Genomic DNA, 22,661 nt, shown 5'->3' on the forward strand with positions numbered 1-22,661 from the left:
TTTCCATAACAGGAACAGAGATTCTAAGGCAAACACTGTCTCCTTGTACAGCCTATTTGCTCTTATGATGCATTGTGGTGCTATTCTGTTAACGCATCCATTTGGTTTCACAGCATAAGAACACAGTGAAGGGCATTTTTGTGAGCTGATAAGTATAAATGTTTGACTTGCTGTGAGTGTCTGGAGAAGAAACAGTTTGTGAATCAATAATGTTCTTGGCGTAGTGACAAATAAGGCCTTGCTTATTCACCCCAGTGCTTTGTAGCCTTATGATCCCTGTATCTCCTGACTGTAGCCTTGGTCTTGCAGTTCTTCCAGGACATATGAGGTGCTGTGGACTGGTTGTGTCAGGATAATCCTTCTCTCATTACCTTCCTGTTACAAAAGCCCCATAACAGATCTATTTTTGCATTTTATATGGAATATAATGTTTCCCGCGCTTCTATGAAGGATTCTAAGCCTGCTAGCTTGCAGAGATAATAATTAAAAAAAAAAAAAAAAAAAAAAAAAAGGTTTGTGTATTGGATAAGCATTCAGGAACTGCGACAAATGCTAAGAAAAGTCCTCAAGAGTTCAAGCAGGTTTTTCAGAGCAGCAGTTTAGTCGATTACCTCAGTCCAAGCTCTGTGGGCTTCTTCCTTCAGGTATAGAGTACGGTACTGACATGTATGATCTTTTTGCTCCTTGTGTGAATGCACCAGGATACAGCGTGGCAGTGGTGCGCACAGCATATGGACCCTTGTATGTGGCTGGAGCTCCACGGCACAGCATGACAGGGAAGGTATTGGTGTTTCAGGATGGCCACTTGAAACAAACCCTGCAAGGAGAACAGGTACGGTGCTTCACTCACGCAGGGGGAAGCAGGTCAGTAGGGGTCAGGGGTGCTGCATACATCTGGATTGCTCAAGCAACAGCCTCATTTTCTCCAGACAAATTTACACCCTTTGAAGCAAGAGTAAAGCCATTATAAATGTTTGAATAAATCCATTAGCCTTATTATCACTGTTAAACCCACTATGGTCAAGCAGCCTCATTTTTTTAAATGAGATTTGTTGAAGTCTAAGTTTCTGGGACAAGTTGCTCAGCTGGGGGAAATTATCAAAGTTGAACTGCTCGCAGCAGGCTGCTGGAGGGTACTGGCACACTTACCTCACCATATTTTCATTGGTTAGAGGTCTTACAGGTAGGAATCAGAGAACTGCCAAGCATCTGATTTAGCTAGATGTGGATTATACAGTCTTAGTTCACTCCATTATACTTTGGGAACACCAGAAGAAATCATGAAATTTGGAAAAAGAGTGGGAAGACATTTAGCTAAGTGGGGTGTACTATATTTATGTTCTGTTCTCATGGCTCATGGGGAAAGACGTCATCAACTGTGTTATTTTACTTTTTATTCTGTCACATTGTTGAATAATGATTTTGGTACTGTTATGCTGGTTACAGGATCTGTCCCCGAGGATGGCAGTAATGTAATAAATAATAGTGAAGTGATCCACATATAAGTAGATATGTGATGTTTTGTTCTAAAAATTGCCTTACTGTTGCAAAGGACGCTAATTCTACAAAGCTATATATAGAGAATTCCAGTGAAAGAGCTGCTTGTCTTTTTCTGGAGCCCAGGTCGGATCTTATTTTGGCTCTGAGCTCTGCCCGCTTGATGTGAACCGTGATGGGGAGACAGATCTTCTCCTTGTTGGAGCTCCATTTTATCACATCCAAGGGGAAGAAGGAAGGGTTTACGTCTATCGCCTGGAGACAGAGGTAAAAACACTGGTAGCGTAAACACTCCATGTTGGGGATTTTCCAACCATGCCTAAGTAGTGACAAATAAAACATTCCTCCTTTGTGCTCTCACTGAGAGTGCTCTCCCTGTATGGTAGAGGACTGAAGGATGAAGCCAGCAGTCCTGTCTTAGTCATTAGAATATGAAAGAGAAAAAAAATAGAAATAAAACCATTCTGTGCCTAAGGTACACAGATATCACGGTGTGATAAAATTGTGTCTTTTGCCTGTACCTAGGCATTTTTTGGTGTATACTTTGCTCTGCCAAACAATGTTTTTGTTTTTGTTTTTTTTTCAATGTTTGCACTAAACGTATACATTGGTAGCTGCTAAAACTTTACTTCGTAGGACTGAAGAAAACAAAACTTTTTGTGGGCCCAGCTACTGGATCCAGTATACCAGATGCATATAGCCAGGATATATGTTAATTGCGTCATTTTGAGTGAGAACTGAACATGCAGACCAGCATAAGCTCTCGGTGGTGCACTGCTAAAATTTGCTCAGGGCACATACCAAATTGTTGGAAGCAGAAAACGGTCTGGGCATCCATTCGAATTCAAACAACTTGCACCCTCTTGTGGCTTATTTCTGTAACGTAGTGCTTGAAACGAGCAGGGGATCAACTCAATCTGCTCATGATTTAAAAACAGATAGTACCTTAAGTGTGTCTGCTTGCATAGGGCTGTCCAGGGACACTGCTTCTGTGGGAGAATTTGCATGGAGTTGGATCAAGCTTTTGGTCTGAAAATTAGCTGTTATCTTGAATCTCTTATTGTTTAGGGCTTTATTGTTCACATTTTAAGTACTACCAATGCGTAGTGAGGCCTTTTTTTTTTTTTTTTTTTCCCCCCCTTATGTAAGAGTTACTAAAGTTACAGTTGTCTAAAGGGATTTCTTTCTCGGGTGTATTTCAGACTGGTTCATTCACCTTGGAAGGACATTTAAATGTGCAGGTGACCACTCAGTTTGCAAGGTTTGGGTTTACCATGGCCAGCATTGGAGACATCAACGGGGATGGATATGAGGATATTGCAGTTGGTGCCCCCCTTGAAGGTCATCTTTCAAACAGTTCCTCTTTTGGCAGCATTTACATCTTTAATGGTGAAAAGGACAAGATCAGGAGCTCTTATTCTCAAGTATGTGTCTTGTTGGGACTTGCCTCCAGTCCACTATGGGAGGGAAAAGCTTGTGTTTTTGTAGCAAGAGGCTGGGAGGAAGGACTTTCACATCACATTTCTGTTGATGAGTGAGAAATTTGCAGGTGTTGGATGGTTTATATGAGTCCACAGGCTTCTGCAGCAGACCCGCTCCTTAATTGCAGTTATTCGCTTGTCTGCTTAGGCAAGGGAGCTGGATTCATGTGCTGCCTATAGAAAAATGTATTATTTTTTAAGCCTGCCCATCTATTACAAGTTAATAGCCAATATTTTGTGTGTCAGGAATGTTACAAAATCAACCTCACAACAGCCTTATGAAAAGAAGTGTATTTTTCAAAGGACAGGAGGGAGATCCTGACTTATATTTGCTGTTGTGTCTCTCCTATTAGAGAGTAAAAGCCTCTGAAATATCAGCAGGACTCCAGTATTTTGGACAATCCATTGATGGTGGTTTTGATTTCACTAATGATGGTCTCCATGATATTACAGTAGGATCACTGGAGAATGTGGTTGTGCTCCGGTAGGTAATGAGTGCTACATTTTAGTGTGTTGGGGAAATGTTTCAAAGACAAATTTAGAATCTGTGTTCCAAGCACTGTGTAATGATTCTATTTTTAATTTGGCATTGGATAGACATTAAAAAATCTTTCCCAGTGCTAGAAGAAATCATATAAAATGTAAAGTTGTTAGCTCAAGTTGCAAAAGCTTTTGCCTTTGAATGCCTAAGGCTTTGAGCAAGTATGAGATAATGAACATTAAGATGTATGTTAATTGGTTAACGTCTATAATTCAGCAGTGATGGTTTTAGTCATTTAGACAAGAAGTCTTCTTGACAAACCTTGCCTTATTTTCAATCAGATGTCTGGTAGCTGAATGACTTGTGGAGTTCGCAAGGGCTAAGACATGATGAGCAGATTTGATTTTGTTCTTGCATTTTGTATTTGGAAACAAATTGTAGATAAAGAGAGAATTTTTACCACTAGATAATGAGTTCATCTAATGGAAACATAAACAGTGAGTTTAATTCTGAAACTCTAGCTATATTGGTGTATTTTGGCTGTCTGTTCCTTCAGGCTCATGGGATTTTGTACATTCTCAGTGTTCCCAGCAGAAACTGGAACTTCTGTAAATAGGCTAGCTTGGTCCAGGTGAAATATCATGGAAAAGCTGAGCACTTGTTAAGCTTGCTGCCAGGATTTCTTAAAATATTTTTTCTTGAATGTTTCAAAAATTTAATTCTGTTTCTTATTTGCTCTCCACTGACTAGCTCGAGACCAGTTGTTCACTTTCTCACCAGCATGAGATTCAACCCTGAGAGAATAGTAATTTTCCAGAACAGCAGCATTGTTACAGCAAAACTGTGTTTCAATATAACCTCAGCTTCACCAGTGTCTCAACAAGGTAATAAATGGGAATTCTGATTGGACTATAATCTATGGTCCTACACCGTATTAGAAACTTGGCATTGTGGACAATTTCTGGTATATCTGAAAAAGAATTTTGAAAATCTTGCATATTGTATCTCAGCCTAAACTTTCAGATCCTTTGTAGGGTGCATGAGCAGGCAATATAGGGGTCATTGGAAAAGCTTTTCCATTTTGCTTGGCTTGTGGGAAGATGTTGGAAATATATCACTGTTTTTTTCCTCCTCTGTGAGTGCTGGAGCTACAGATCCGAACTCTGTTCCCCTTCATTCACTGACGCTTTGCAATTGCTTTGTTCTGAGCACACAAGAAATTCCTGTCTGTGTTTCCAGTGTTTTCACAGTTAAATATTCTCTACACGGTGGACTTAGACGTGAAAATGGCAAAGAAGAGATTACAGTTTAAGGATCAGAACACCACAACAAGTGGAAAGCTCTTAGTCAGAGAGCACACATGCTCTGAGCTGCAGCTTTTCACGCTGGTAGGTGATGTTGGTCAGACTCACTACAGAAAGAAGGGTTAAGAGGAGAGGATTTTTAACGGAATCTGCATGATGATTAATCTCCCTTGAAATGCAAAATTACTATAATTGTGTGGTTTTCTGGGTGTTAGACTTGCTAAGCATGTTTTATAGCTGAGGGGGATGTGTACCATCTTGATTTGTATTCCTATAAATCAAACTGTCATCCTGTTGGGTTTGTGTGAACTATTTATAATGCAAGAGTTGTCAGAGAGTCATGAAGCTCTAAAGGATTAAAACAAACATAAAGGAAACCATTATTTACAATGTATAACTGAATCAGTGAATGCATTACCCAGATGATGTCATGAGAGCCAAATGTGTAAAATCCCTCAAAAAACATTTGACAAATTTATGGTCCACTGATGGCTATTAAAATCAGTGGCCCAAAGGCAACATCTGAGTCAGAAGGTCCCTAAACTTGCCACATGACAGAAGCTGAAACAGATGTAATGTGTGAAGACTGTTTTGCATTTTAATATCCAGATATTTTATCAGTTTCATGTTCTTCCTTTCTTGTAGCCATGTGACTTCGACTGTTTTTCCAATGTTTATCTGAGAGTTAAATATGAGCTCTGTGAGAAAAATGATAGTACGGAGTTTGCTGTTCCTGTGCTTGATAAATATCAGCCATCAGAAATGCATTTTCAGGTAATAAAATACTGAAGAGCTCTTCTCTTTCCAGAATGCAGTCTTTACTATTAAAAAAAATAATAATTATCATGTTTTTCTTAGCCTATGTATGTTGCCTTCTCTCCTCTGCTAGCTTTTCTAGTTATCATTATTGTATTCCAGGTAGACTTTAGGCCCGGGTTTCCCCCAAAGAGATACTATTACCCTATTAAGAGAATCTCCTCTCTAGGATCCAACCTTTCACTTTTGACCACATTCCTCCTGGGTCTCTGTTTAAGATGAGATTAGATGCTACCTGTGAAGCAGGCAGATTGGTTTTATGTTTTGTGAAATACTTTTCATCATTTGAACGGTGTATTTAGTAGTAATACCTACAAAATTTTTGAGTGAATGGATTTTAAAAATAATGAAAATTAGCTATACATATATAATTTGTTTAGATTTACTCGTTTCAAAGCAATAGTTGGAAGGCTGCAAACTCCCAATAAACTGAACCTCTAAGTTTGAGATCCTGTTTCCTCACTTGCAGTTCAGTACACGTTAATCTGGCCCTTTTTCACAGTTAGTCTAAAATCCCAATCACAAAGCTCTGTAAAGAGGCATCTTTGGCTGCTTAATAGGTGTCTTAAACCACAGTTCAATATTTAATTAGCAGTCAATAAAGCATAGGACAGAAAAGTTAGTATCACACTTAGCACTGAGTGATAATGAACACTAATTACCATAGTTGCCATAGACTTAGACATTATGATGATACATTTATATCCTAAGAATAATTCATGAGATTCTTGATTGTTGGTCAGTTTGGCTTATTACTTGTGCACCCCAAAGCTAACTATTAATTTTCACTGAACTTCTGCAGAAACATCAGCCACAGACAGATTTTTATTGTTGAATAAAACTATTGCTGAAGGAAGTAACCTCATCGCTACAAAATAGTGAGCCTATAAAATGGCATACATGTATCATATGAAAATGTTTATTCAAGAAAAACACATTGTCCCTGAAAATTAACATTATTGTCCTGTGGCAATCCAGGTGTAAACAACTGGCAATTGTTTAACAAGACCTTACCCCCGCTGAAGACTTTATGTCCTAATGAAATCAGAACTTGTCCTGGGAGTTAAATTACAAACTTCACTACTTACTACATCACTAGAGGGTCCTTTTTGTCCAACTTCTCCTTAACTGAGGTCATGGGAATTTTGATTTTCAGAGAAGGACCCCTGTATATATGTGTATACGTAAAGATATGTTAAACCTGCTACCTTGGAAAAATCAGGACTGTTAAATTTTAACTTGATCTGTGTTTGCTTTCAGTTGCCTTACAAGAAGGACTGCAACAAGACCATCTGTACTGCTCATTTAACTTTGACAAGTCAGATTCAGTGAGTCAAAGTAGTTGTATTACTTGGATTTTTTTATTTAGCATTCATATTTAAAGGCCATCTTTGTGCATAAGGCATTTTGTTTACTTCATTGTAAAAAGTCACCCTAGAGATTCACTGGAAAATTAATCGGCTGGAACAATGTTTAAAAGCTGTTGATGTAAAAGAGAAACGAAAAAATGTTACCTAAAGTTTGGAGATAACTGCTTTCAATATTAAGAAGAAAGCATTTTCCTACACACCCTGAACAATAATGAATAATTAATTGAGCTGTTGCATTATCCTGTGTGTGAAAGTACTTCAAGGGAGTTATTACCAGAACCAAAATAGGTCTCTTATTTAAAAACAAACTTTATGAAATTACATGTAACTTCTTTTACATGAAGCCTAATACTTTTCTCTTTGCTTCTAGAAATGAATTAGTGGTGGGCTACACTAAAGAAGTGTCCATGAATTTTTTACTAAATAACAGTGGAGATGACTCATACATGACAACTATGGTCTTGTACTATCCTAAAAATCTCCATTTTAAGAAGGTGACAGCTGAGGTAAGATCACAAAACAATTGTTCAGCTAGTTGCAGAAAGAAAACAGTGCTGAAAGAAAACACAACTCTGCCGCCCATTCATTTACTACCTAAGTAAATCTTGAAGCAAGGTTGGGGGAGGGACAGTATTTTAGTTGTCAGAAATACAGCCTGAATTACTAGATTTATCTAAGACTCCCAAGCTTTTATTGGGCTACTTGCACCTAATTCATTTTATGGGAGCAGACAGAATTGAATTTCCCAGTTTATTTTTATTGCTATTGAAGAGCATCCTTGTTCTGTTGGCAGCCATCCTCTCCTGCTGTTCACTGTGGCCTGCCAATACCATTCACTTCTGTGGAGTTATCCTTGAACTGCAGAATTGGGCATCCAGTATTCAAGAAGACAACAGTAAGTGGAGATGATAATTTTCATTTTTCCCTTCCTCTAAATGGTACTTTGAGTAGCTGTGCTGGCATCCCCCACCTTTACAGTTAGGCCATAGCATCTCTTCTTTCAAATTCAGCTTATCACCCACATGCACAAGTGATAGTTTCCAAATTCCTGCACTTTAACTCTTCCAGAAAGGAATGCTGAGCAGAAAATACATTATCCATCACGTTTTAACAGTATCCTGGTGAGTTAAAGACTGTATTTACAGGGTAATCAATATTTTGTTATATCTTTCTCTTTCCTCAAAATAGGCAAAGTTCTCCGTGATTTGGCAATTAGATGAAAGTGTATTCCCAAATACGTCTGCTATCACTGTTAATATCACCAAGTGAGTATTGCTATTTTCAACACAAAATACACTGTAAAAGAAATTCTGTAATTCCTATTCAGTATCCATACTATTTATCTGTCACTAGTTTCACAAAATTGTACTTGTCCTTTTCAATCTTCTAAAGCATTTGGACCCATATAAAAAATCTTTCCTTTATTATTTTAGCTTTGCTCTTACTTCATTATTTCAGTAAAAGATAGAATATCCCTTAAGTTCCTAATTTAAGTATAGTATATATTTAAAACCTTGTGTTTCCTAAACTGGAAAACTTGGTTCTGACATCCTCCTTTGTTATCAGAGAAAACAGATGAGTAACATAATCCAGCTCTGTTCCAAGTAGAACTATTATTCCAAATAGTCAGGATGAGGATGTATTCAAGTTATTTTTCTCGATCAGGGCTTTCTAATACAGGGAAGTTACTATTCCTTTCTTGTCACATTCCTCTAATTAACTTGAATGGGACTGATTAGCACACAGCACTTTATTAAAAAGCATTTTTAAAAAGGAAATGAGGACTCATCTCTGGCAACTTCACTGCAAGTACACTTTAAGGCAAAGGTTTATACATGAGTTTCATGTCCAAATTTTTTGAAGCGTGAGAAGCTTTTAAATTTTGATTAATTAAGGCATTATTACATATTCACAAATGGGAATATGTGGAGAAATATTCCAAGGCAATGGCAGCTTCCAAAATCCATAGTAATGAAGGGCTACTCCAACATTACTGCAGTATGTTAACCCACAGGAGAGCAGGATGGCACCCCTTCTTTCGTAAGTTACTGCCATTCCGTGTTTCCATCCCTCTTGTATAGCAAATATCCACAATCTGGCAACCATAGAAATAGAAAACCAAGGCAGGCAGATAATAAAGCTGTTTCATCAAATTATTTTTTTTTTCTTTTAAAGCATAAATGAAAATACCACCATTCTGACTGAAAAACATGTCCTTGATGTCAGATATGCGTTCACTGCAGTTCTTACCAAGTAAGTTTTAAGAATATTCAATTACATTATATTACTTTAGTCAATTAGAGGAAAAAGGGTTGAGAGGATGCCTGGTAGGATTCCAGCACAATTTCCATCTTAATAGTTTCAAGCGCTGCAGATTGTCAAGTTGCTTTCTGTGGTATAAGACAGCAAAAGTAAAGAGTCTGGAAGATGGAACAACAAAACATCATAGGCAGGGAGATAACTAGGGTCAAATATAAACCCTTAACTATTTAACTGATTTAAAAATACCTTCAAGATTGCTTCAAAGATGCATCTAATTGGTAGACTGCATATATGCCCATATACAGACTGTGTAACTAACATTCCTGTTTAACAAATTTGATCATGCTACCTCCTTATTCCTTAATGCATGTGGGTCACTGGATGTACTGATGTTCAATAATAATTAAATTCAATGTTCACTTAGTTTTAATTTATCTTCCTCTGCAGGCCAGTGTCTTTAATGTACATGAACGTTCGCCAAGGACTACTTGAAAACAAAGAATTTAAATTTAATGTAAGTATAGCTTCAAATTTAGTTCATCTCATCTGTCTGCAATCAGGACTAAAGAACACTTACCTTGTGCATTTTCTTCCGTAGATAAATGGAGAAAATCGCTTTAATGCTACCATCAAGTTACAGATTTGGGTTCCTGTCATTGTACAAGGTCAGAACATAGCAATTCTGAAAAATGCATCAGGAACACAGGTACTTCTTGTTTGTGTTTTTTGTTTTTGTTTTTTTTTTTTTTCCCCATAACACAATACCTCTTCACTGGCCCTTACAGAGGAAAAAAGGTTGTATTATTGCAGATTAGGATTTTTTTTAAAACTACACTACAGAAACTTCAGGAAATTTTATAGCATTATTCCAAGTACATGTTGGGGCAAACTGAGCAAAAGTTCATTTTAAAAACTAAGTCAAAAGGTAGGTGTTCTCTCCCTTTCTATCCCTAACTGGGCTAACAATATTTACCTTTGCCTATCTTTTTGTTTGTTTGTTTTAATTTGTAAGAAATAAATATAGTAAGGGAAGAGCTTCTAATAATCTAAGTGGAATTCAGGACATGAACTAATAAGCCTGAAGAGATCTTTTCCCCCCACCTCCAATGTCAAGTCTGTTCCCTTTCACCCTCACCCCTCAAAAAAGTACATATGGAAACATCTTAAAGCAGGTGGCTTTTTTTTGTGCATTTTTACACATTTTTCATACTGGTAACTGATTGTAACATTTCTTCATCATGCCAACATTTAAAAAGACCATAGAGAAAAATGACAAAGGGGAAAGGGGCATCAGTGACTTAGTTCTTGGAAGCATTGTGCTCCTTTACTCACTGGAAGAGGCTGCTGCTATGCAAAACTTCACTGGCAGACCCAAAGGTCAATACTTCTTTACGAAACTTAACGAGCTGCTGCTTTATTTTTCTCAAGGCAGAATTTGATTCTTTTTTCTTGTAAACCACATCTTTCAAGAGTTTATCTGACAAATAGTGCAACCAGAGGACATTGCTGTGTGGATTATAGTCAGTCCAGCTGTTGGAGTTCTCTGCTTTCATTTGCCTGTAGATATCAAACTGGTAGTCTCCTGTGCCTTGGAACAGCTCTTCGTCAGTGGAAAGGTCACAAAAAACAGTTAACCCATCTTTCTCCAGCCGAGACAAGGTATAATCTATGATGTTGACATGGATCCCACTTGTGGGGATTGTGCACGTCATCCCATTTAACACATAATTAAGCTCTTTGACATCTGTTTTCTTTACCAGCACATTCCCCCAGTGTAAGTCTCTGTGCTCAAAGTGCAGTTCCTGTTCTGCCACAGCCAGGGAAGCAGTCACCTGGTGCAAAATGCTTTTTGCTGAAGCCACCGAATTCAATCTTTTTCTCATGTTCTCCAAGTCACTGCCTCCAAATTCAAACTCCAGAACCATGAAGAGTTGCTCTTTCCCAAAAAGGTCTGGCCGATCATTTTCTGATCCTGTTACTTTATCATATTTGTCCCAAGCTTCTAAGAGATACTTAGGATAGGCCCCTTGAACACAGTGCACAGAGTACAAGCTAACAAACCCTACAGTCCTGTTCACAGACTCTTCAGACAGAAGACTGAGTTCCTTTGAAATTATTATCTCTGGTAGAATCTCTCCAAAGCTTTTTTGAGCTTCACCATTCACTCTTTCAGTCCCCTCAATGGGAATTATTTTTAAGGCCACAGGTCCTCTATTACTGTCAATCTGGAAAACCTCTCCGAACACCCCTTCTCCAATTTTCTTGCAATCTTTCATCTTATCTAAAGGAATGCATTCCTCAAAAGTGATAGGTCTCTCCTGCTGGCATTCCCCCAAAACCTTCTCTGCATCTGTAAGCATTACCTCCAGGCCTGAACAGGCATTCCTGGGAACCAGCAGTACCATGGAGGAAGCAGATAAAGCACAGTACTGAGCCATACTAGAATTTGGGGTTGCTTGGTGCCCTGTAACCTCAGTATTCACAGAAGGGGTACAAAGGATGCTATTGTAGGAACACTCGTCTGCAGTAACTTTCTTTTTCTTATGGAAGGACAGAGACGCTCGAAGTCTACCCCAGGCATAGGAGTTACTGAGGAATGAACAATCGTTGTCTCTTGTATCTACAGACATTTCCTGACCACCCTTCTTCCTTCCTTTTGGTCTTAGTTGGGGTCTGAAAGAAGAGTTATTAGCCTGCTGCTGTCTCTTGTTTTTGAGTCTTTGGGGACAGAGCCTCATTTGCCTATCCCACCGCCTGGCACTGAAGCCACTGATGCAAGCTCTTCTACAGGCACTTCCCTCTGCAGAACCGACCTTGGTTCGTTTGTTTTTATACTCCACCATTCCTTGAGGGCCCAAAGGCGATGCTGGCTTCTGGCAGGAAGGTTGAGCACCTGCCTTTTTGTCAGCTTTCATGCTCGTCAGCCACAGCGGCACTTCCTGACGGTTCAAGACCACCACCGGCGTCGGCTGGAGCTTGGTTTTCCCTCCCTGAGCGCTCAGGCTTCCTTCTGCTGAACCTCTCTTTACATCATCGCCTGGCTCTTCAGCCCTACCACCACCATAGGGGGTGGAGTGCAGGGGCTCGCCGTGAGCGGGAGGAACGCTTGTGCTTTGCTGCAGGAACAGGGCTCCCCGCACGGACGCCCTCAGAACCCTGCCGGCCCTTTGTGGCGACGCCTCCACCTCCGCCTCTCCCCTCGACGACTCGGGCGTGCCAGGCCCGCTGCCGAGCGAGGCGTCCTGCCCCTCTCGGGGCGACGAGAAGAGCTCCAGGCTGCCCTGCAGCCCCGAGCCCCCCTCCTCCAGCCTGCCGCTCAGCTCGGCCGGCGGCGTGCGGCGGCCCCGGCGGGGCGCCCACTGCGGGGTGCTGCAGAGCAGGGGGCGCCGAGCCCCGCAGGACGGCCCCTGGCGGCGGCGGCGGCGGGCGGCGCAGGGAGGCAGCGGGGAAGGCGACGGGGAGCTGAGGGCGGGCGGCCGGTTCTCCTTCCCATCCTTCTCCTGTGTGGCGGCGCCGCGCCGGCTCCGCAGACACCGAGCCCGGGCGGGGCGCTCACCCAGCGGCTGCCGGCGGCGCTTGTCGGGAGGAGAGAAATCGGGGTCGTCCGAAGCGGCGGAGGGGGCGCTGGAGCAAGCGGAGCTGGAGGCGGTCGAGGTGGAGCTGAAGAGCCGCCTGCGGTCCTGAGGCGGCGAAATCCAGCGGGAGGGCTGAGGCAGCGGGCGGAGGTGGCCGCCGCGCCGCGAGTACGTGCGGAGGAGCCGCGGCTGCAGCGGCATAGCCGGGCCGGGCCTGCCTGACGGGAGCCGCCGAGCCCGCCCGCCCGCCCGCCGCCGTTTCAAACGGGGCCTCGCGAGACTGCGGCGGGCGGGAGCGGGGCGGGGCGGGCACGGGCTCAAAATGGCCGATGGTGGAAGGGAGGCGGGGAGAGGAGGCGGTCCCTGCACCATGTTGTGAGAGGGATCGCCCCGAGCACCTTGCGCAGGGTGGCGTCCAGCGGGGCTTGGATTTCTCCAGAGGAGAATCCGCAGCCTGTCCCAGCGCTCTGTCACCCTCACAGCAAAGTGACCCCCTCATATTGAGCCAGAACCTCCTGTTTGTGCCTCTTGCATCTCGTCTTGACACTGGGTACGACTGAAAAGAGTCTGGCTGCATCCTCTCAACACACTCCCCTCAGATCTTTATGTATATTAATGTGGTCTCCACTCAGTCTTCCCTTTCCCAGGCTAAACAGGCCTGGTACAACAACCTGTCCTTGTACAACAGGTGCTCCAGTCATCTAATCATCTTAGCGCTCCTCTGAGCTCACTCCAGTAGTTCCATGTCCCTCTTGTACCGGGAAGCCCACAACTGGACACAGCACTCCACGTGTGGCCTCATCAGGGCTGAGTAGAGCAGGAGGATCACCTCCCTTGGCCTGCTGGCAACACTCTTCCAAATGCAGCCCAGTTCTTGTGCTGAAGGACAAGAGAGAATGGCCTCTTAGGACTAGAGAGAATGGCCTGAAGTTGCATCAGGAGAGGTTCAAGTTGGAAATGAGAAGACATTTCTTCTCAGAAAGAGCAGTCAGGCATTGGAATAGGTTGCCCAGGGAGGTGTTGGGTCACCAGCCCTGGGGGTGTATATGGAAAGGTTGGACACGGTGCTTGGGGATGTGGTTCAGTGGGTGGTATTGGTGGTAGGGGGATGGTTGGACCAGATGATCTTGAAGGTCTTTTCCAACCTTAATGATTCCGTGATTCCTCTGGGTTGAGGCTTTCCTCTGGGCTGGGGCTGTTCCGGCCTTTGCAGCACTACCACACTGCTCTGTACGTGCATTGGCATCGTGGTCAAGGCACTGAGCTGTAACTGTTCAATTTCAGGGTACAACAGAGTGCAGAATCAGCGATGAACTGGTGCTTCATCTAAGGGACTATTCCAACAGCACAGAACTAGAGGTGAGCCAGGTTGGTCCCTGCTGCTGTTGCAGCAGTTTACCACAAGGTGACAGGGTGGGTACCCGTGGCATCCAGGGAGTTTACCCGTGGTTGACATCCCTCTCGTTGCAGGTCACTCAGGACGTGAAGTATCAGTGTGTGTATTGTTCCATCCAAGCAGATAATGAAAACATCACCGTGGCAGCTGAATTGTCCTTAATTAACGCAGACCAGGTATATGCGAAAGACCACACTTCTCTGGGTTTGTTTGCTAAAATCTGCTAGCTGCCAGAGGTTTCATGCAAGGATTTCTTCTGCATCCCAGCAGAGATTTTGCTCTTCTGCGTATGATGCTATTTTCTGACCCTGTGGAGCAAAAGTGATGTTTTATTCATGGCAGAGCCTCCCAGGAGGCACTTGGCTCTTAGAAGAGCTGCTGCATTCTCCGTACTTCCTTCAGAAATTGCCGCCCGTGAAATGATTGTTCCAATACCACAAGGTTTGGTCTAGACAATTTCTCATTACTGATAGTCGCGTGGAAGGAGATGTACGCAGTGTTCAGCTTGGTGGCAGCACTACACAGGGTAGTTCTTGTAGTCTGAAGAAGGATTTGCTGTTGCAACATGTGACACTTTTTTTTTTCTTTTCCCTCCAGAAAAGACTAAAAAGTCTTTTCATGTTTTGTTCCTTCTACTTCTTACTCCATAGTTCTTAAAAAGAAGAATTGACCTCCTGATCCCTGCAAAAATCACCTTCGACAGGCAACTATATCAGGGGCTGAAAGAAGAGGAACATTATACTGAGGTATCTGAGCATTGTGCAGGCAGCTTGGTCCTTTTTTAGGGGCAGTAACAAGTGACAAATCCAGATGGTTTTGCTGAACCCAGAGAACCAATGAGGTCCCCAAAATTAAATCCTGGGCCCTTTAAAGCAAATAGCTTTTCCACTATTGAATTTAGTAAAATCAGGTTTTGATCATAGGATGAAAACAAAGGGAGGATATTTGCTAGTGCAGATCAACAATCTGAGAAGTTCTATGTGGAACTCTGTTTATCCTCTAACATGTCTGGCTAATACAGAGACCTCTTGTCTTCTCAAGGATTTCAACATGAATAATAGTCCTCTCTCCCTTGGAAAGTCATGGTTTTTATTCTGAAAATTGTCACTGGTGACTGTTGTAATCACTGTAAACTCATAATGAAGACTTAGTAAATTTAATTCCCTTGACTAGTCTTGGAATAATAAAAACCATAAAACAAAACAAAACAAAAAACCCTTTCATATTGCATTACAAAGTATCTGCAGAGGTAGATTAATGGGGCATCTAGCATAGAGTTTAAAGTTTGAATGCTAGCTCAAACTAAATAGCTTTCTCAGTTAAAAGCTGATGAGAAAAAGATAACCGGGCTTCAGTATGTGATAATTTGGCCTTGATTCTGTTTCAGATAACTCTTATCTTCCTGAAAGAGGAAGTGTTTGATCCTGTACCTATTGTCATACAAAGCTCTATTGGTGGACTTCTCTTGCTGTTGTTCATTATTCTGCTCCTCTGGAAGGTGGGTATCCTTCACGCACACACAACAAAACAGAAATCTTTTTGTAAGATGCATGCATGATTTTAAGATTTCTCCAAGTATGAAAACATTTTTTTCAAATGCTCATTGAAAGACCTCAGTCTTACATTTTGAGCTATTTTGAGCATTGCAGTGTAGCCTCTAAAGACCTGTTTTGAAGTGCTTTCCCGAATGCTTGGATGTTTTGAGGTGTTTATAGATGTTCTGAAGAGTTTTGAACAATGTCAGCCTTTAGGCTTATAACTCTGTCAGAAGTCATACCTGGGTTGCATCCTGCATTTATTCATTCACTTACTGCGACTCTGACAGGGAAAAACTTGGAATTTTCTTTTTATTTTTAAGAAAATGGAAAAAATAATGCATTCACAAAGACTTAAGTTGTTTTTGTTTGTTTTTTTGTTTGTTTGTTTGTTTCTCTCAGTTTGGCTTTTTCAAAAGAAAATACAAGATCATGATGGAGCAAGAAGATAGCAGCAAGAAGATACTTCCTGCACAAGACTAAGCTGGCCAAAGTAGAACCCTCTGCATTCTGTCACCATCTTTTTGGAAATACCAGAGTCAAAGTCTGGCTAAGATGCAAAATGATTCTTGTTCCCTGAGCTGGGGTAGATCTATAGGACTCCAGACTTTGGGACTCCTCCAAGTTCCTGTTCTGACCATAGGGGCCCTGCGCTTTTGGGCAATCTAGTTGCGTGCTTGTTTAATTTGAGCTCACCACTCATCATAGAAGGGCTGTCTGGCGTTGATAAACTAGACTCCCCATGACATATTTTGCTTTAATTTAGAAATGCTAGGAAAAAATCAGCTTGGAGCCTGTTATATTGGGTTATAGTCTTAATTGTGATGCTGAGTGGTTCTTAAAATGATTTTAATACTGAGTAGCTTCTGAATAGATTAAAATAGAAATAGATTAGTGGAAGCTTCCTGTTCTGCTATTGCTAATGAAAATGCATAGACAAGCATTTTGCATATAAGTGTATATACTTATATATATATATATACATTTGTCTATTTTAATACAGTAGAATATGTTCCTTGATATCTCTGGTTCTTGGAATGAGAAGTGTATATGTGGTGATTTGGGTTTCGTACTTTACAGAGTCATTTCTGGTTTTGCATTTTCAGTTGCTTTCAGATCCTGATATGGTCACAAATAAAAATTTGCATTATGGGCCTTATTGCCAATTTAGACAGTCTCTTCCTGTATGAAAGGTCTCCTCTTGGCTTTTTCTGTCATGTTTGGCTAACCAAAAACCTCACAAATCTGATATGTATTTACACACAGCAGTAGAATAAACACAGATTTTTGTCCAGACCTTCAGAAGGCAAAACTATTTGCTGTCTCCTTTGGCTTAACCAGTATTGCCTGATGGAAAGCTAAAGTTAATGAGCTGTGGTCTGCCTTTGTTTCCTTGTATAATTTGTGTTTAGTACTCGGATAGTACTATTAATATATCTCTTCAAAGCTATTACAGAGATCACCTTCATGATGTGTTAGGCATTCTGCAGGCTGTACAACTCTGCATATGTCCCACCTCTAAATTTGGCTGCCAAACAGGTGGAAGTTAAAGGTGCTAAGCGCACTGGCCTGCTTGCTTAGTGCAAAAGAGAAAACAACCAGAGCAAGGTATTAGCTGAGGAGTGTAAGGCGCCCATGTCAGTTTCAGCTGTACAAGAGAGAGAGAGGTGGTGAGAATTTGTGCTGTCATCCAGCTCAGTCAACAGCAGCAGCCATTCTTTCCCGATTTTTTCTCTCTGGCTGATTGTAGAGTTCCTTGGAGCTGCACACAAGCTGTGAGTCACTCCAAATCTGTTTACAACTGTCAGGGATTGAGACTAACTAGGAGAGAGTTCAGAAAAGAAAGTCTCATCTGAATCAAAGAACCACTTATGGCAGGTTTTTTTATGATAACAGCTCTGTACCATTTGGAAAGAATGTGCTTTGTCTGGTCCGAATGGCTTTACTGTCCCCCCTAACTGTTACTCCTCTTTTTTTTTTTTATTATTTAATATATATTTTTTTAAATAAAATATTTCAAAAGACCCCTGCCTGTGTATAACACTTCATGGTTAAAAGTTTGTGTATTTTGTCGTACCATTTCCCAGGTAGCATCTCTGGAGCTACTGTCCATCTTTCAGTCTATGTTTTGGTAGAACAGTTTGCATGTTCCTGAGTGAATGGACTTCAATGAGGCATTAAGTACATGAAAAGCAGAATGTGCTGGTTGGAGAGAGAATGCCTCTGAAGGGCTTCAGGCAAGCAAGCAGCTGAGTGACTGAGGTGGCAGCATTATAAAGAAGCCACCTACTTTTTCATAGCTTCCTTATTTATTCACTTACTAATTTATTTTTAAGTTGTGGGCCATGTTGGCTTTTCTTAGGAGAAGAAAATTTGTTGCCTGTTTTTTTCCACAGCTCTAGACAGGTCTTGTACTGAGCAACACTTGGGACAGATAGCTGTGCTGTTCTGAAAGGACTGTGATATACCAGCAGCTGTGCTTTTGCTGCCAGTCTCCCTAGGAGCCATCTAGCCCATCCTCCCTACCAGACCTTCACCGTTCCATACCAAAGTCCTATCTGTTCTGAAGCACCTAGAGATCTCTACAGTCAGATCACACTTCGTAAGATTTTGCACAGAAAAAAAAACCTGTTGGTAGTTTTTTGATTACTTTCCCTTAGGAAAGATTGCTAATTGTATAAGTTTGTGCTAAGAATAAGGAGTTGCAAGAAGACTTTTCTCTTCTTGAGGCTAAACAAGCCCAGCTCCTTCAGCCCTTCAGCCAATCTTGTTATACTCTCTCTTCTTTGTTTTTTTTTTTTTTTTTTTCTTCTTCTTCTAGGTTTTTCTCTGAATTAACTATCCCTCATTACTCAGATTCCTTTTGTTGTCCCTTAAGGCTCTCAAAGAGGTCAGTTCTTGCAGTGGGTTATGCTATTTTCCTTTTTAGATGTTTTTTTCGTAAATGCATTACAGTGTTCTGTGACTTGTAATTTCCGATGAGTGCCATTCGATCATTTAATTCTTCACAATTGCTGTAGTAGATGCCAAACACATTTGCAGTAATTGGATGGCACTTAAGGGATTAGTGAAGACGGCCAAGATTTTTCAGTCATCCAAGCCACAGCTGGGTTTTTGTGCTGTTTCCATGGAAGTCTTGCTGTGTCTGCTTCTAAATTTATTTGTGATTTGCGTTTTGAATAAAATCCCCTGTGCAAAAGCCTTGTCAACATTGTGGCCCTGCTGCATAGGCCTGACTTCGGTGCACTCTGACAGTGGCACAGTTATGCCATCTCCATAGATTTGCAAGTGACTCTTTTGGAGTCATTAATTGCCAGCCTCACGCATTAGCAGGATGTTTGGGGTCCAGGTGTGACAGGTGGAGAAGCTGCTGCAGACAACTGGGAGGCCTCTGAGCTGGGAGGGTCATTAATGCACGACCTTTGTACATCACACACATATGGAAGAGTGCTGATCACCCATCCCCATCACACCAGCTGTCTTAGCTTTGGTCCTGGCTCTAAATCATTCCAGGTTTGAACATTATCGTCTAGTAGGTCAGCTCAGCCTGACAGATTTTGGCTATTTTTTGCTGTGATATATAGCCAAGGAGTAGGAGGTGTGACAGTGGGTCTTGGCTGACAAGAATTGCTGCATCTGAGGTAGCTTTTTATTTTTTAACTTGTAGGGGAGGATGGATACATTTCGTAATGCTATTTTAATCAGGAGTGATATCAGCTGCTTATGTCTTTCTCATATGCCAGGAAGATTCACAAACCTTGGGTTATAATTCCTTCCATGTGGTCAGAAGCTGGCAGGTTCTTGTATTGGACTCTGGGAGTGCAGACAGCGTGGTGGTTAGCAGGAGTAAGTAAAATGGAAGTCTGCTGTTCAGGAAAGCTTATCAGAAAAAGGGCATAAGTAGTTCTTCATTAAGCGCTGGGTGCTGACGTAAAAGAGCATCAGATAGGAGCAATGAAGTGTTTTGTTAGGCCTGAGAGCCTGTTGGGGCAGATTTACTTGGAGGTTAATTGGATTACACTCTCAAAAAAGAAATTTCCTGTCTCTTATTATAACAGGATGGATAAGCTGGAATGGAGCTGTGCAGCTGCTAGCGGGTTGCTTCGACACTGCCAGCTTGGCCAGAGCAGCTCCAGTATGTCCGTGCTCCGCTGCTCCCTGTGCTGTGGCTCTGTTGTCTGAGCGTGCGTGGGACACATCAGCTGTGCTAACAGGTAAGGGCTTAGAGCACCATCAGCCTCCAGAGCTAAGGCAAGGTCAGGTGCCGGGCTGGTTGGCTGAGGGTGTTGCTGTTGGAACCTTTTCCTATGTGGGTCAAGTCTAAGTACCGTGAATGTTTTGTTTTCCTACAGCTGGAAAGAATTGCCAGTTGGTAATTCCAGAAAGGGAAGGACAGAGGCCTCAGTCTCAGCTTTCTGGGTGTTTACATGATGAAATTCTCCGCTGGCCAAAGGGGATGAAGGTTTCTCCCCAGCACTGGCTGCAAGGCAGGCAGCCTCTGCTAACAGCTCTCCAGCCAGGACCTGTTCATACCCTTCCAGGCCAGGGATGATGCACCTTGGCAAAGAAGCAAAAAGGTGGTCAGTCAGGCATGTTTAGGAGTACTCATTTCATTAAAAACATTTGTCTTTCAGGCCTTCGATTTAACATTCTCCTCTTACTCCCTAATGATGCTTTTATGGGCTGACTTTAGAAGCTGAAAATTACAGTATAGCACTGTGTAACACTGCCATTCCAGCTGTCATTGCGTTCAATGTCCCACCAATGGTTTATGTGCATTTTTACTGAATTTCTGTTATCTGAGAGTGCTAGCTGTCTCACAGGACAGGGCATGATGGGTTACTTTCATTAGATATGGTGTATTTTTCTTTCTCTTTGGTCCTATTCCTCAAGCACTTTCACTTCTCGGGCTGGGAGAGAGGAGTGAATGAAAACGACAGCTGATGATAACAAGAATTCCCATACGCTATGTAGGATTTTCAAGAGCTGGGAGAGCAACCTGGAATGCATTCAGAGGCTGAAAATTCTTCTTCTGGAAGCGATGAGCTGAACGAAAGAGACAATATATTCTAGAACTCCGTCAGGCTTCCATTTTTCAGCTCTACAGACAGGTTTGGATTCTTCTGTAGATAATGACAGAAAGATTCTTCCACACATTACCTTTCTACAAGCCTCTGGCAAATAATATTCTTCCTAAGGTGAGGGGAGGAGAAAAAAAAAAAAAAAAAGAAAGAAAAGATCTGTATGTTTTTCTAGTAACTCCTGAAAGATTTCATTTTCCATTGTGGCTGGGTGTGCACAAGTGCCAGTTACAAGGACATATATTGAGGCTGAGGCTGATTTCTGTCAATTTTTCACTGGCAAGTAGTAACCTATTTCTTATTTACACTGCAAAGTCACAGCAAGTATGAAAAAGGAAGTTGAATGGAACATTTTTCACTGCAGGTTGCACATTTCTTTATTCTCAAACTCATTTTCAGAATGCAGGCTGATGTTGCTGATTTCCTGTGCTTCAGTGTGCATGTGCTGTGGTTTAGAAGCAGTTTCCTCTTTCAACCAGTTGAACTCTTGCCCTTGTTTTCCTTAGATGTTGACCTAAAGGTATGATTACTGTGAGAAAGAAAAACAAAATGTTAACGGAGAGCTGACTTCTCCCTTTTCCACTGTTCATTTCCTTGCCAAAATAGTTTATCTCTTATTTACGTCCTCTGCTCCTTGCCTCCTTTCTATTTCAGTAGCTGCTCTGGCGCCTCTCTGGATGATGCATCTGCATTGCTCAGGCATTTGCTGCAGGAGCATATTCAGTGCTTCAGAAATGTCTTAGTGTTTTGTGACTCAGCTGTCATTCAGTTGGGAGCTGATGCTTTCTGTTGCACTTGATAGCCCAGTAAAGGGTGGACTGGGGATTGCAGACAGCAGTAATGCCTAGAGGATGATCACTTGGAACTGAAAGAGAACAAGACAAGTGCCTAAAATGGGTACCTACAACAGCCACTTGAGGTCTGTACTGGTCAGGGTTGTCTGCTATTGCTTGGAAAATGTGTGGTCCCTTTTGGGCGTCACTTAAAGGTAGCACTAGACCATGTTACTGGGTGGAATGTGAAATGTTTCTAACCTACAATGCCATAAAGAGACAGATGTGACCTTGGTACGTTTTGAATGTCACTATGTCAGGGCAGGGGTCTAAAGTTTAATTTCCACAGTCCCTTTACATGGCCTTTACGGGCTCATGACTGGACTGAAATCAGCTGTGGGTTGGATTAACACCAAAGAGCTACCAGCAGATGGAGAGGAATGTAGATGAGTAGCAGTCTGGGCAGACAAGAGATGTATCTTATACCTACATGTGAATAATGAGAATAATTAGTGACAGCAGTACAAGGAGTTACATGCAGGTGTGTGTCAGGAATAAAAAGAGAGAGAACGGGAGAGTTTCAGCAGTGGAGGATAAATCCTCCCTGTGAGAATCTCCAGACTGAGTAAATAGCCCTCATGGGAAACGAGAAAAACTGTTTGTTTTTCCATGGGAAATGGAAGTCCTAGAGAGTCCAAGATGTTGGACTCAAGAAGGGAGATATCTTGCAGAAGAGATCCAGCCTGAGTCCCTTGAGAAGGACACAGAGAAACTACTTTTCTTTGTCTGTAACTGATGGTTAGATTTTAAGTTATTTACTCCCTGCTTCATGAAACGGCTTGTTTGAACAGCCCGTGGATACTTTGAGAAACACGCCAGTCATCTTGCTTTCCAAGCAACAAAAAAATAAGGTCGTGAGAAGTACAAGGTGATGAAATCAATAACTGCAAGAGCATGTCAGCAGCACTGTTGTCAGCAGAAATCTTTTCCTGTGTCAAGTAACGTTCAGAATATTCTCAGGTGCATCTGATAAAAATTGAAACTTCTTGTTCAAAAAGAGCAGTTGCAACTCTGCTTCTACTTGATGGCT

At 41.8% G+C, this 22,661-nt stretch overlaps 2 protein-coding genes across 2 annotated transcripts in view; one reads left to right on the top strand and one right to left on the bottom strand.

Annotated features, from left to right (window-relative positions):
* Positions 1–17,597, top strand: part of ITGAE (integrin subunit alpha E) — a gene marked incomplete at its 5' end in the record, with an annotated part of 31,181 nt that extends 13,584 nt beyond the window's left edge. Inside the window, 19 exons of the mRNA XM_082776700.1 lie at positions 702–832; positions 1,624–1,764; positions 2,700–2,921; positions 3,332–3,462; positions 4,210–4,343; positions 4,699–4,847; positions 5,409–5,537; positions 6,840–6,907; positions 7,320–7,455; positions 7,743–7,844; positions 8,138–8,214; positions 9,125–9,202; positions 9,659–9,725; positions 9,810–9,917; positions 14,071–14,145; positions 14,257–14,358; positions 14,833–14,928; positions 15,570–15,680; positions 16,120–17,597. Of these exons, the coding sequence (XP_082632826.1) occupies positions 702–832; positions 1,624–1,764; positions 2,700–2,921; positions 3,332–3,462; positions 4,210–4,343; positions 4,699–4,847; positions 5,409–5,537; positions 6,840–6,907; positions 7,320–7,455; positions 7,743–7,844; positions 8,138–8,214; positions 9,125–9,202; positions 9,659–9,725; positions 9,810–9,917; positions 14,071–14,145; positions 14,257–14,358; positions 14,833–14,928; positions 15,570–15,680; positions 16,120–16,200 (2,138 nt within the window). The 3' untranslated portion in view covers positions 16,201–17,597. The remainder of the gene's footprint in view (positions 1–701; positions 833–1,623; positions 1,765–2,699; positions 2,922–3,331; positions 3,463–4,209; positions 4,344–4,698; positions 4,848–5,408; positions 5,538–6,839; positions 6,908–7,319; positions 7,456–7,742; positions 7,845–8,137; positions 8,215–9,124; positions 9,203–9,658; positions 9,726–9,809; positions 9,918–14,070; positions 14,146–14,256; positions 14,359–14,832; positions 14,929–15,569; positions 15,681–16,119) is intronic.
* HASPIN (histone H3 associated protein kinase) lies at positions 9,971–13,018 on the bottom strand. Its single transcript, XM_082776404.1, has one exon. It carries the CDS (start codon positions 12,985–12,987, stop codon positions 10,540–10,542), a length of 2,448 nt encoding a protein of 815 aa, XP_082632530.1. The 5' UTR covers positions 12,988–13,018; the 3' UTR covers positions 9,971–10,539.
* Positions 17,598–22,661: the final 5,064 nt, after the last annotated feature.

The sequence above is a fragment of the Aythya marila genome, assembly GCF_965140915.1.
Source record: "Aythya marila genome assembly, chromosome: 20".
NCBI classification, from domain to species: domain Eukaryota; kingdom Metazoa; phylum Chordata; class Aves; order Anseriformes; family Anatidae; genus Aythya; species Aythya marila.